The sequence below is a fragment of the Cherax quadricarinatus genome, chromosome 88, assembly GCF_038502225.1.
Source record: "Cherax quadricarinatus isolate ZL_2023a chromosome 88, ASM3850222v1, whole genome shotgun sequence".
Lineage (NCBI taxonomy): Eukaryota > Metazoa > Arthropoda > Malacostraca > Decapoda > Parastacidae > Cherax > Cherax quadricarinatus.
The window spans coordinates 16,056,385-16,070,141 of NC_091379.1; the positions used below are offsets into that span (position 1 = coordinate 16,056,385).

General features: G+C 45.9%; 2 protein-coding genes across 4 annotated transcripts in view; one reads left to right on the forward strand and one right to left on the reverse strand.

The window, feature by feature from the left end:
- LOC128698667 (bestrophin-4-like) overlaps positions 1-13,757 on the reverse strand; it is a 229,640-nt gene that overhangs the window by 128,317 nt on the left and 87,566 nt on the right. For all 3 annotated transcript variants that reach the window (XM_070104004.1, XM_070104002.1, XM_070104003.1), the window contains exon 2: positions 551-995. Coding sequence is in view for 2 of the 3 variants with exons in the window: in XM_070104002.1 (XP_069960103.1) it covers positions 551-621 (71 nt within the window). In the remaining variant the exon portion in view is untranslated. The remainder of the gene's footprint in view (positions 1-550; positions 996-13,757) is intronic.
- LOC128698440 (uncharacterized) lies at positions 4,748-7,742 on the forward strand. The gene is made up of 2 exons (XM_053790655.2): positions 4,748-7,202; positions 7,672-7,742. Exon 1 carries the CDS (start codon positions 4,926-4,928, stop codon positions 7,056-7,058), a length of 2,133 nt encoding a protein of 710 aa, XP_053646630.2. The 5' UTR covers positions 4,748-4,925; the 3' UTR covers positions 7,059-7,202; positions 7,672-7,742.

Sequence of the window (13,757 nt, forward strand, 5' to 3'; positions counted from 1 at the left end):
CAGTCGAAGGATATGTATCGGGAGACGACAGAGGGGAAGACGGACTCAGCCTCTCCCTCTTCCACCCTCGTGTCCAGAGTCCCCTCCGTATCCTTGCAATTTAGATTCATTCTCAACGACAGAATAACAAGCTAAATTTTGGTTTTACGAATAATTTAATTTTGATATTTCCCTAGAATGTGATCTACAACAGCCGACTAACTCGTGGGTATCCATCTATTAGTAGATGAACAATGATTAGTTAAATATCCTTATTATGCACCCCATACACATACTGTGGGTAGTAGTCAAAAGATTACAGAGGAACATAATTGGCCCAGCTGAACAAGTTACAGTGGCAATGAACTATTTACAGACGTTATTAATTAAAGACTTGTCTATACATCTCACACCACCCGGGACTGAACCAGGTGCTTTCAGTCGCGGGCCGAACACTCTCACTGTCCCATTACATGTCAACAAAGATTGCAACTGACAGATAAATACATACCACTAAAGCATTTTTTTTCAAAATACAACCATATGAAGTAATAATTTTGACTGGACATACCTGAACAATAGTCTCCAGAAGTTACCAAACCCACGGCAGTCAGCCACCTCCGAAGTGTAAGTGACTGTCATGGTGACACGTTGTGGGGAACTTATCAGGTGTTGTAGAGAGGTGAAGCACAGAACCTGGAGGAAAGAACCACTACCTGTGCGGAAGTGGAGCACAGGTGGAGTACAGACAGTGGGGGAAAGGATCACTAGCTGTGCGAGTCAGTTTTTTTCTTTAACAAATATCGTGAAGCTGAGAGACAATGAGCTAAGGAAAAAAGGTGGATGAGCAGCAAGTGTAGGAAAGCTAGGAGCAGATGTTGGGGGCAGAGGGTTAGCTACAGGTGCCAGGGGTCAGCTGCAAGGGTTGGGCGTCAGCTGCAGGTTTTGAGGGTCAGCTGCAGGTGTTGGTGAGCCAGGTACTCAGGTGTTGCAAACATATCCAGGCTCATCAGTCTCTGGAATAAAACAAACAACATACTGAAAGCTGATCATTTTTACCATAGGTACGCGACCAATCGCAATTTTATTTTCCTTTAAGCTAACAACACAAATAATACCATCATAAGAAACCAAACCATACCCCGGCCGGGATTGAACCCGCGGTCATAGAGTCTCAAAACTCCAGCCCGTCGCGTTAGCCACTAGACCAGGGGTATGGTTTGTTTGCAATCGTGTCATTACGATTTCGTGAGTCATGTTAATACCATCATAAGTGCTGTGAAAATAAAATATTTAAATTTAGTACATTTATTATTCGCATGCAATATTAACCATCTGTGAGCATTTATGTCCATGGGGAAAGTGCTACGTCCGTTATGATTATAAAATAAAGAAGAAACTCACAATAAAGTGACTGGAACAATACACAAATAACCCGCACATAGTAGAATTAAACTTACGGCGACGTTTCGGTCCAATTTGGATCATTTACCAAGGATAGATACAACATACATCATAATAACCAAGGTAATATTTAACAAACATATAAAAAACAAACTTTATAACACACAACACAGAATATCACACCAAGCACAACTAACATGTTAAAAATCACCTTAAATTGTTGTCAAAAGTATTATATTTACGTAAAGTGCTAAACCCATGAGTTGAGTGACTCATGGGTTTAGCACCTGACGCGTCGAGTGGTGCACTCTCGATTCTCCGTCCACTAATACAAGTGCTACTCGCAAGCAGGTATATTATTCACCAGGACATTGTACTCATCTACATGTGGTTGCAGGGGTCGAGTTACAGCTCCTGGCCCCGACTCTCAGACCGAGCCGGTCTGTGATTACTATGGTCGCTAGCTTGATGTAAAAGATCCCGTGGGTGACCAATGGTCAACAGAGAAGCCTAGTCTGAGGTCAGGCAGCGAGGGTAGAAAATGGGAACCGTCACTTGCATGTCACTGAAGTTAGAACGTTGTGTAGTTTTAGAGATAAGTTAGACAAACACGAGTAGGTGTGAGTTACACGTAACTAGCTTAGGTCAATAGGTGACTTCAACCTGATTAGCTTAGGTCAGTAGGTGACTTGAACCTGATTTGCTTAAGTCAGTAGGTGACTTGAACCTGATTAGCTTAGGTCAGTAGATGACTTGGACTTGACTAGCTTGGGTTAGTAGGTGACTTGGACCTGACTAGCTTAGATCAGTAGGTGACTTGGACCTAACTAGCTTAGGTCAGTAGGTAAGATAAGATTTCGTTCGGATTTTTAACCCCGGAGGGTTAGCCACCCAGGATAACCCAAGAAAGCCAGTGCGTCATCGAGGACTGTCTAACTTATTTTCATTGGGGTCCTCAATCTTGTCCCCCAGGATGCGACCCACACCAGTCGACTAACACCCAGGTACCTATTTGCTGCTAGGTGAACAGGACAACAGGTGTAAGGAAACGTGTCGAAATGTTTCCACCCGCCGGGAATCGAACCCGGACCCTCCATGTGTGAAGCGGGAGCTTTAGCCACCAGGCCACCGGGCTAGCTTAGGTCAGTAGGTGACTTGGACCTGACTAGCTTAGGTCAGGTTCAATGAGGACAAATTCCAACTACTCCGTTACGGAAAACTGGAGGAGATAACCAGGATCTCACTTTCAAGGATCACAACAGTGCCACGATCATAAGTGCAAAGAAAATGATAGGATGGATAATGAGAACGTTCAAAACAAGAGATGCCAAGCCAATGATGATCCTTTTCAAATCACTTGTTCTCTCTAGGCTGGAATACTGCTGTACATTAACATCTCCATTCAAAGCAGGTGAAATTGCAGATCTAGAGAGTGTACAGAGATCCTTTACTGCATGTATAAGTTCTGTAATAAAGTTGGTAGAATTACCGACAATATGTAAAGTAAAAGGACACAAGTGCAACTAATGTGACATTTATTGTGGCAACGTTTCGCTCTCCAGGAGCTTGATAAAGCTCCTGGAGAGCGAAACGTTGCCACAATAAATGTCACATTAGTTGCACTTGTGTCCTTTTACTTTACATGTATAAGTTCTGTCAAGCACCTTAACTACTGGGAACGCTTGGAAGCACTTGACTTGTACTCGTTGGAACGCAGGAGAGATATATCATAATCTACACTTGGAAAATCCTAGAAGGAATGGTCCCGAATATGCACACAGAAATCACTCCCTACGAAAGTAAAAGACTGGGCACACGATGCAAAATACCCCCAATTAAAAGTAGGGGCGCCATTGGTACACTAACAGAAAACACCATAAGTGTTCGGGGCCCAAGACTGTTCAACAACCTCCCACCAAGCATAAGGGGAATTACCAATAGGCCCATGGCTGCCTTCCAGAGGGAGCTGGACAGATAGCTAGTCAGTGCCGGATCAGCCGGGCTGTGGTTCGTACGTTGGACTACGTGCGGCCAGCAGTAACAACCTGGTTGATCAGGCTCTGATCCACCGGGAGTCCTGGCCGTGGACCGGGCCGCGGGGGCGTTTATCCCCGGAATAACCTCCAGGTAGACTTGGACCTGACTAGCTTAGGTCAGTAGGTGACTTGAACCTGATTAGCTTAGGTCAGTAGGTTACTTGGACCTGATTAGCTTCGGTCAGTACGTGACTTGGACCTGCCTAGCATGGGCCAGTAGGCCTGATTCAGTGCTCATTCTTTCTTATGTTACAGTAATGTTTAATGTAATATCCTACTAAATTAAAATAAATTAGACACACATGCAACATTTGGCAATCTTTAATGAGGAAACGTTTCGCCACACAGTAGCTTCATCAGGGCGGGCGGGCGGGCTGGCGGGCTGGCGGGCTGGCGGGCGGGCGGGCGGGCGGGCGGGCGGGCGGGCGGGCGGGCGGGCGGGCGGGCGGGCGGGCGGGCTGGCTGGCTGGCTGGAATATACATAGATATGTCGTGCAGAATAGGCAATGCTCTTCTCCAGACTGAGGGACTGACCACCTCAAAACTTTAAGGGTGATGGACTGATTACATCGTCTTCAAGTCTCTTCTGCTTCTATCAAATTTTCTGTACTCGACTGAAGAAGCCTACTGTGTAGGCGAAACGTTTCGTAATAAAGATACCTAACTGTTGCATATGTGTCTTACCTAACAACAGAACTTGCGATCTTGGCTTAAATAGCAACGCTCATCTTGCCATATAGGACAAGCGAAAATTTGTGTATGTAATAATTTCACCAAAATCATTCTGAACCTAACAAAAAAAATACTATATTTCACTGTGTTTGTTTAGTATTAAATTATTGTAAACAAATATAAAATATATTTAATTGGGTTATGCTAAAATAAATTGTTCTTGTTATAATAAGGTTAGGTAAGCTTTCTAAGATTTTTTTGGAGCAAAATTTAATTTTTTTACATTAACATTAATGAAAAAAATATATCTTTAAACGTATAAGAGAAAATTTTAGAAAGGACTTAATTTTAAATGAGTTCTTGCTAATTGACCAGTTTTACATAGTCGGCACGACATATACATGTATATATATATATATATATATATATATATATACATATATATATATACATATATATATACATATATATATATACATATATATAATGTGTGTGTGTGTTTTGCTTAGTTTTCTTTACAAAACAAAATAGCGCATATTTCTGGCAACATTTTGGTGCGTGCCGTTTCTTTCTACGATTTTTGTAAGTAATTTTTTTTCTTTAAATTTTTATTAATCTGATGACGTTATCACAATGACGCAGTGAGTCAGTGTTATTCTGGCTATTATTTTTTTTTGTTTTTTATCGAATATATTTTTTTAAATGTTTTGAAAATACACTGCATGGCATCTCCTCTCCTTAGTTGCTAATGGACGCCAGTTACTCACAGAATTACGAATTAGTAGGACGTCGCCCTGTGCTCCTTCAATTATTTTTGGATTTCCTCCTGGAATCATGCCGAAAATAAGGAAAAGAATAAGTAAGAAGAAGAAGGACCAACTGAAAGCTGCAAGGATGATGAGGAAGCTAGGTGGTAGATTCATCTTTGATAAAGCAGCAGAGAGAGAGGAGGAAGAGGTAGCTGGTGAGGGACATGCTGGTACCTCATGTCTACCTTCTCTCTCACTAACATCATCTGCCACATCTCTTCCTCTGCCTCTTGATCCTCTCGGTGACGATAACGACTCATCGGTGGAAATTATCTTGCAACCAAACGCAAGGAAGCGTAAACTTAATCAAAGAAAACGTTTGTCTTCTGACGCAGATACAGATGTTTCTCGGGTAGACGAATGCTTTTCTGACCTTGAACTTGAGAACCATCCAGTGCTTGAACCAGTGCCTTCCACTTCAGTGCCTTCCACTTCAGTGCCTTCCACTTCAGTGTCTTCCACATCAGTGTCTTCCACATCAGGAAGCTCAAACCATGACAGTCCTTATGTACCATCAACCGACAGTGATGACAGTGACGTGACAGAACCAACAACACTTGTGAGCAGTGCAAAGAGACGTGTATCATATCATAAAAAGAAAGTAATCGAAGTTGACGATGATAAACAAATAATAATGAGCAAGAAATATTTACTAGAGGTTATAATGCGAAATTGTCCACAGTGTTTGAGTGAGAAGGTTAAAGTGGAGTTTAAAACACGTCACCTGGAAACTTTTGTGACAGTACAGTGTGAAGAATGTGGTGGAAAATATGGCAGAGAACCACATTCAAATGGTGATCTAAATGGTAGTACATATCTAAGTGTTTATAGTGAAATGCTCCGCGGTGGTTGTTTCAGCAGCTTCTCGCGTTCTAATGCAATCAACAGATTTCCTTCATTGCAATGTTGTATCTACAAACGATACGCAGACGAAATTACGATTAAGGCAATACAAAAATGTCAAGAAACCCTGGAAGAATCGCGTAAAATTATATTTGCTGTGTATAAAAAGATAGGACAAATGCCCTATGAAAATGGCATTCTTCCGGTGCAAGTGATGTATGACGGCACATATCACATCCAAGGCTATCATTCCAAACTTGCAATGGGAATTGTAATTGAAGCTGAAACTAAACTTGTTCTTGATTATGTAGTGTTATCGGAATATTGTCTTCGTTGCAGCCTATTGAAAGCACTGTTATATAAGAAAAAAATGAGTCAAATAAATTACGATGCTTCTATGGAAAAGCACAGACCGAAGTGTTCGAAAAACTACAGTGGTACTTCCTGCAGTATGGAGGTAGAGGCTGCAAAAATAATCTGGCCACGATCTGTTGAATACGATATGCAGTTTGAGGTGATTGTGAGCGATAGTGATGACACTGAAACGCTCGCAGGTCTCCGAAGCATGGACAATGGGGAAGGACCTTACCCTGACATGTTAGTTAGAAAAGAAGAATGCATCGATTATTATTCCAAAAGACTGAAAATCCGCTTGCAACAACTTGCAAAAAATATTTATAGTGAGAAATTGCGGGAAAGTGGCGAGTCAAGAAAACAGTCTTCATTAACAGGAAAGGACCTATTAACTGATGTAACAATAGAAAAGCTTGCCTCTTACTTTAGTCATGATATCAGGCAAAATATAAATACTAATGAAGAAAAAATGAAGAATGTTATATTATCAAGCCTCTATCACTGCTGTTCCACTGACAACAGACCACAGCATCACCTTTGCCCTAAAGGAGCTAACTCATGGTGTTTCTATCAGAGAGCAAACGCAACGAACACTAAGCCACCTTCCCATAACACAATGAAAGCCAGACTTAGACTAGAACCAGAGAACGAGGCTGCTGTCAAGCAAATATACCATGAGCTAACCAGTAAAGACAAGATGCAGCGGTGTCTGAAAGTACGAGGCCAAAACCCAAATGAAAGCCTGCACCAGCGCATCTCGTCTTATTGTCCCAAGACAAAATACAAATTCAAACGTGATCTAGACTTTGCTGCTGCACATGCTATTAGTGAATATAATAGTGGTTATGAAAATACGTGCCTGGACACCTCATTTGGCCTCAAACGCAGTAGAGTAACACAACAGAAACTGCGAAAATTGGACGAACTAATGCAAAAAAACAGTGGTAGGCGGGACAAATAAAAGAAACTGAAATGTATTTCGTGATTATTATTATTATTAAAATCAAAAAGAAGCGCTAAGCCACAAGGGCTATACAGCGCTGCTGTATTTCGTGAGCCTGGTGGTTATTACAGAGTTTACGCCTTCAAAAAACCTTTGTAAATGGTAAGTAATTATCTAACTACCATCAGTTGTTTGATACTGTTGTTATGCATATAATCCAATGATAGAATAATAGTCATCAATTTTTATCGCAAATTACATTTTTTTAGGGCCAATAATGACGTATCGTCGTGGCCATGAATCACATCTTGTGTCTTTTATCATTTTTTCTCTAAGTTATTCTTCTCCTAGTAACTCCTCAGTTATATTGAGACATGAAAGTTTTACAAAATTACCACTGCAGTTTGAAATAGCTTTTACCGTTTGTTTTTATTTCTTCCCCTCAAAAATAAAATTTAATATCTTTTTAAATACAGTATAATGACATGTTCACTTCCCACTGGTAATTTTATTTTTTTTAAATTTATTGTTTATGTCAACTATAATATTTTAAGTCTTAACAAAATTGCGAAAAAAGATACTAGACTGCCATATAAAAAACTGGTATTTAATTTCCCATCTCTATTTTTAGGTGAACTTCATGGAGCTTCTAGCATAGACGTTCGACCACCTTCTTAACTTACAATAAAAATTTCATTATAACTGGAGTATTTTTTAAATTTTCCTAAAGATTTTTTATTGCTTAATTAAGTCTTCCACCTGATGTATCTTCCACCCGGTGTGTCCTCCATCTTGTGTCTTCCACCTGGTGCGTTTTCCACCTAGTGTGTCTTCCGCTTGGTGCGACTTCCATCCAGTGTGTCCTCTACCTGATGTGTCTTCCACTTGGTGTGACTTCCACCTGATGTGACTTCCGGTTGGTGCGACTTCCACCTGATGTGACTTCCACTTGGTGTATCTTCCACTTGGTGTGACTTCCATCCGGTGTATCTTCCACCTGGTGTGTTCTCCACCCGGTGTCCTCCACCTGGCGTGCGCACCTAGTGTGTCCGCCTGGTGCGACTTCTACCTGGTGTGTCCTCCACCTGGTGTGTCTTCCACTTGGTGTGTCCACCTGGTGTGTCTTCCACTTGGTGTGTCCGCCTGGTGTGACTTCCACCTAGTGTGTCCACCTGGTGTGTCTTCCACTTGGTGTGTCCACCTAGTGTGATTTTAACCTAGTGTGACTTCCACCTAGTGTGTCCTCCACCTGGTGTGACTTCCACCTGGTGTGTCCTTCACCTGGTGTGTCCACCCGGTGTGTTCACCTAGTGTGACTTCCACCTGGCATGTCTTCCACTTGGTGTGTCCACTTAGTGTGTCCCCCTGGTATGACTTCCACCTGGTGTGTCCACCTGGTGTGACTTCCACCTGGTGTGTCCACCTGGTGTGACTTCCACCTGGTGTGTCCTCCACCTGGTGTAGTGAAGCCACATCTGCTCTTTCTCTTCTACTGGTGTTTAAGGTCTGCAGTCTGCCAGTATCCTCTGTAATCTATCTACTCTGCTGGCTTCGTCTTAATTGTGATTAGCTATGGCGGCTGCTGGTATGCCTCGTGGGTAAGCAGGCATTTGAACTGAGGGTCAGCATCGGTAACCCTTGTCTTAGGGTTGTGGAGTCAGCACATAAAACCTTCAACTTCGATTCCTTTAATATATCCATATAGGGAATAAATTATAAATACACTAATTATATACTATTTAATATATGGATTGCAAGCTCAGTAACCTGTTCAAGCGTTGGTCTCAATGTTACAGCTATGCCATTCTGGCTTTTTTTTATTTATTAAAGAAATTACAAACATTCAGTAACTCTGTAGTTAAACAAAGGACAAAACTTGAACAATAGAAACAACGAAGGTTAAATTTAAAAAAAAAGACTATTAAGTATAAAGTACAAGAAAATATAATAGAAAATCTGGGTCAGAAACATCTTTCTCTAGCAGTTACAAAATCTGAAGTACAGCCTTTGGTATTACTAAGAATTCAAAGTTAAAACTACAAAAAAGTCAACAATTGAACACAATAAATAACCATTGTAAAAGAAATGAACTCAGGTACATAATCTTAACTTTTATATACTAAAGTATTGTTTAATTTATATTCTATGCAATTTAAATTTATTAGGGGGGTGAGTTGCTAAATTTTTACTGACTCCGACTCGACAGCCCAGCTTGTTAGGTAGGCTGGTGATTAATACATAGCCATCCTCCATCCCTAGACTCATCCACCACCTCAGGACCCATCCTCCATCCCTGGACCCATCCACTATCACCTGGACCCATCCACTATCACCTGGACCCATCCACTATCACCTGGACCCATCCACTATCACCTGGATCCATCCACTATCACCTGGACCCATCCACTATCACCTGGATCCATCCACTATCACCTGGATCCATCCACTATCACCTGGATCCATCCACTATCACCTGGACCCATCCACTATCACCTGGATCCATCCACTATCACCTGGATCCATCCACTATCACCTGGACCCATCCACTATCACCTGGACCCATCCACTATCACCTGGACCCATCCACTATCACCTGGACCCATCCACTATCACCTGGACCCATCCACTATCACCTGGATCCATCCACTATCACCTGGACCCATCCACTATCACCTGGACCCATCCACTATCACCTGGATCCATCCACTATCACCTGGACACATCATCCATTCCTGGACCCATCATCCATTCCTGGAGCCATCCACCATCCATGGACCTATTCACTATCATCTGGACCCATCATTCATTCCTGGACCCATCCTCCATCCCTGAACCCATCCTCCAACCCCGAACCCATCATCCATTCCTGGACCCATCCACCATCCCTGAACCCATCCTCCATCCCTGAACCCATCCTCCATCCCTGAACCCTGAACCCATCCTCCAACCCTGAACCCATCCATTCCTGAACCCATCCACCATCCCTGAACCCATCCACCATCCCTGAACCCATCCTCCATCCCTGAACCCATCCTCCATCCCTGAACCCATCCTCCATCCCTGAACCCATCTTCCATCCCTGAACCCATCCTCCATCCCTGAACCCATCCTCCATCCCTGAACCCATCCTCCATCCCTGAACCCATCATCTATCCCTGGACCCATCCACCATCCCTGAACCCGTCCTCCATCCCTGAACCCATCCTCCATCCCTGAACCCATCCTCCATCCCTGAACCCATCATCCATCCCTGGACCCATCCACCATCCCTGAACCCATCCTCCATCCCTGAACCCATCCTCCATCCCTGAACCCATCCTCCATCCCTGAACCCATCCTCCATCCCTGAACCCATCCTCCATCCCTGAACCCATCATCCATCCCTGGACCCATCCACCATCCCTGAACCCATCCTCCATCCCTGAACCCATCATCCATCCCTGGACCCATCCACCATCCCTGAACCCATCCTCCATCCCTGAACCCAACCTCCATCCCTGCACCCATCCTCCATCCCTGAACCCATCCTCCATCCCTGAACCCATCCTCAATCCCTGAACCCATCCTCCATCCCTGAACCCATCATCCATCCCTGGATCCATCCACCATCCCTGAACCCATCCTCCATCCCTGAACCCATCCTCTATCCCTGAACATATCATCCATTCCTGGACCCATCCTCCATCCCTGAACCCTGAACCCATCCTCCAACCCTGAACCCATCCATTCCTGAACCCATCCACCATCCCTGAACCCATCCTCCATCCCTGAACCCATCCTCCATCCCTGAACCCATCCTCCATCCCTGAACCCATCTTCCATCCCTGAACCCATCCTCCATCCCTGAACCCATCCTCCATCACTGAACCCATCTTCCATCCCTGAACCCATCCTCCATCCCTGAACCCATCCTCCATCCCTGCACCCATCCTCCATCCCTGAACCCATCCTCCATCCCTGAACCCATCCTCCATCCCTGAACCCATCCTCCATCCCTGAACCCATCATCCATCCCTGGATCCATCCACCATCCCTGAACCCATCCTCCATCCCTGAACCCATCCTCCATCCCTGAACCTATCATCCATTCCTGGACCCATCCTCCATCCCTGAACCCTGAACCCATCCTCCAACCCTGAACCCATCCATTCCTGAACCCATCCACCATCCCTGAACCCATCCACCATCCCTGAACCCATCCTCCATCCCTGAACCCATCCTCCATCCCTGAACCCATCTTCCATCCCTGAACCCATCCTCCATCCCTGAACCCATCCTCCATCCCTGAACCCATCATCCATCCCTGAACCCATCCTCCATCCCTGAACCCATCATCTATCCCTGGACCCATCCACCATCCCTGAACCCGTCCTCCATCCCTGAACCCATCCTCCATCCCTGAACCCATCCTCCATCCCTGAACCCATCCTCCATCCCTGAACCCATCATCCATCCCTGGACCCATCCACCATCCCTGAACCCATCCTCCATCCCTGAACCCATCCTCCATCCCTGAACCCATCCTCCATCCCTGAACCCATCCTCCATCCCTGAACCCATCCTCCATCCCTGAACCCATCATCCATCCCTGGACCCATCCACCATCCCTGAACTCATACTCCATCCCTGAACCCATCCTCCATCCCTGAACCCACCATCCATTCCTGGACCCCTCCACCATCCCTGAACCCATCCACCATCCCTGAACCCATCCTCCATCCCTGAACCCATCCACCATCCCTGAACCCATCCACAATCTCTGAACCCATCCGCCATCCCTGAACCCATCCTCCATCCCTGAACCCATCCTCCATCCCTGAACCCATCATCCATTCCTGGACCCATCCACCATCCCTGAACCCATCCACCATCCCTGAACCCATCCTCCATCCCTGAACCCATCCTCCATCCCTGAACCCATCATCCATCCCTGGACCCATCCACCATCACCTGGACCCATCATCCATCCCTGAACCCATCCTCCATCCATAAACCCATCCTCCATCCCTGAACCCATCATCCATCCCTGGACCCATCCACCATCACCTGGACCCATCATCCATCCCTGAACCCATCCTCCATCCCTGAACCCATCATCCATCCCTGAACCCATCATCCATCCCTGGACCCATCCACCATCACCTGAACCCATCATCCATCCCTGAACCCATCCTCCATCCCTGAACCCATCCTCCATCCCTGAACCCATCCTCCATCCCTGAACTCATCCTCCATCCCTGAACTCATCCTCCATCCCTGAACCCATCCTCCATCCCTGAACCCATCCTCCATCCCTGAACCCATCATCCATCCCTGGACCCATCCACCATCCCTGAACCCATCCTCCATCCCTGAACCCATCCTCCATCCCTGCACCCATCCTCCATCCCTGAACCCATCCTCCATCCCTGAACCCATCCTCAATCCCTGAACCCATCCTCCATCCCTGAACCCATCATCCATCCCTGGATCCATCCACCATCCCTGAACCCATCCTCCATCCCTGAACCCATCCTCCATCCCTGAACCCATCATCCATTCCTGGACCCATCCACCATCCCTGAACCCATCCACCATCCCTGAACCCATCCTCCATCCCTGAACCCATCATCCATCCCTGAACCCATCCTCCATCCCTGGACCCATCCACCATCCCTGAACCCATCCTCCATCCCTGAACCCATCCTCCATCAATGAACCCATCATCCATCCCTGGACCTATCCACCATCACCTGAACCCATCCTCCATCCCTGAACTCATCCTCCATCCCTGAACCCATCATCCATCCCTGAACCCATCCTCCATCCCTGAACCCATCATCCATCCCTGAACCCATCCTCCATCCCTGAACCCATCCTCCATCCCTGAACCCATCATCCATCCCTGAACCCATCCTCCATCCCTGGACCCATCCACCATCCCTGAACCCATCCTCCATCCCTGAACCCATCCTCCATCAATGAACCCATCATCCATCCCTGGACCTATCCACCATCACCTGAACCCATCCTCCATCCCTGAACCCATCCTCCATCCCTGAACCCATCATCCATCCCTGAACCCATCATCCATCCCTGAACCCATCATCCATCTCTGAACCCATCATCCATCCCTGAACCCATCATCCATCCCTGAACCCATCATCCATCCCTGAACCCATCATCCATCCCTGAACCCATCATCCATCCCTGAACCCATCATCCATCTCTGAACCCATCATCCATCCCTGAACCCATCATCCATCCCTGAACCCATCATCCATCCCTGAACCCATCATCCATCCCTGAACCCATCATCCATCCCTGAACCCATCATCCATCCCTGAACCCATCATCCATCCCTGAACCCATCATCCATCTCTGAACCCATCATCCATCCCTGAACCCATCATCCATCCCTGAACCCATCATCCATCCCTGAACCCATCATCCATCCCTGAACCCATCATCCATCCCTGAACCCATCATCCATCCCTGGACCCATCATCCATCCCTGAACCCATCATCCATCCCTGAACCCATCATCCATCCCTGGACCCATCATCCATCCCTGAACCCATCATCCATCCCTGAACCCATCATCCATCCCTGAACCCATCATCCATCCCTGGACCCATCCACCATCACCTGGACCCATCATCCATCCCTGAACCCATCATCCATCCCTGAACCCATCATCCATCCCTGGACCCATCATCCATCCCTGAACCCATCATC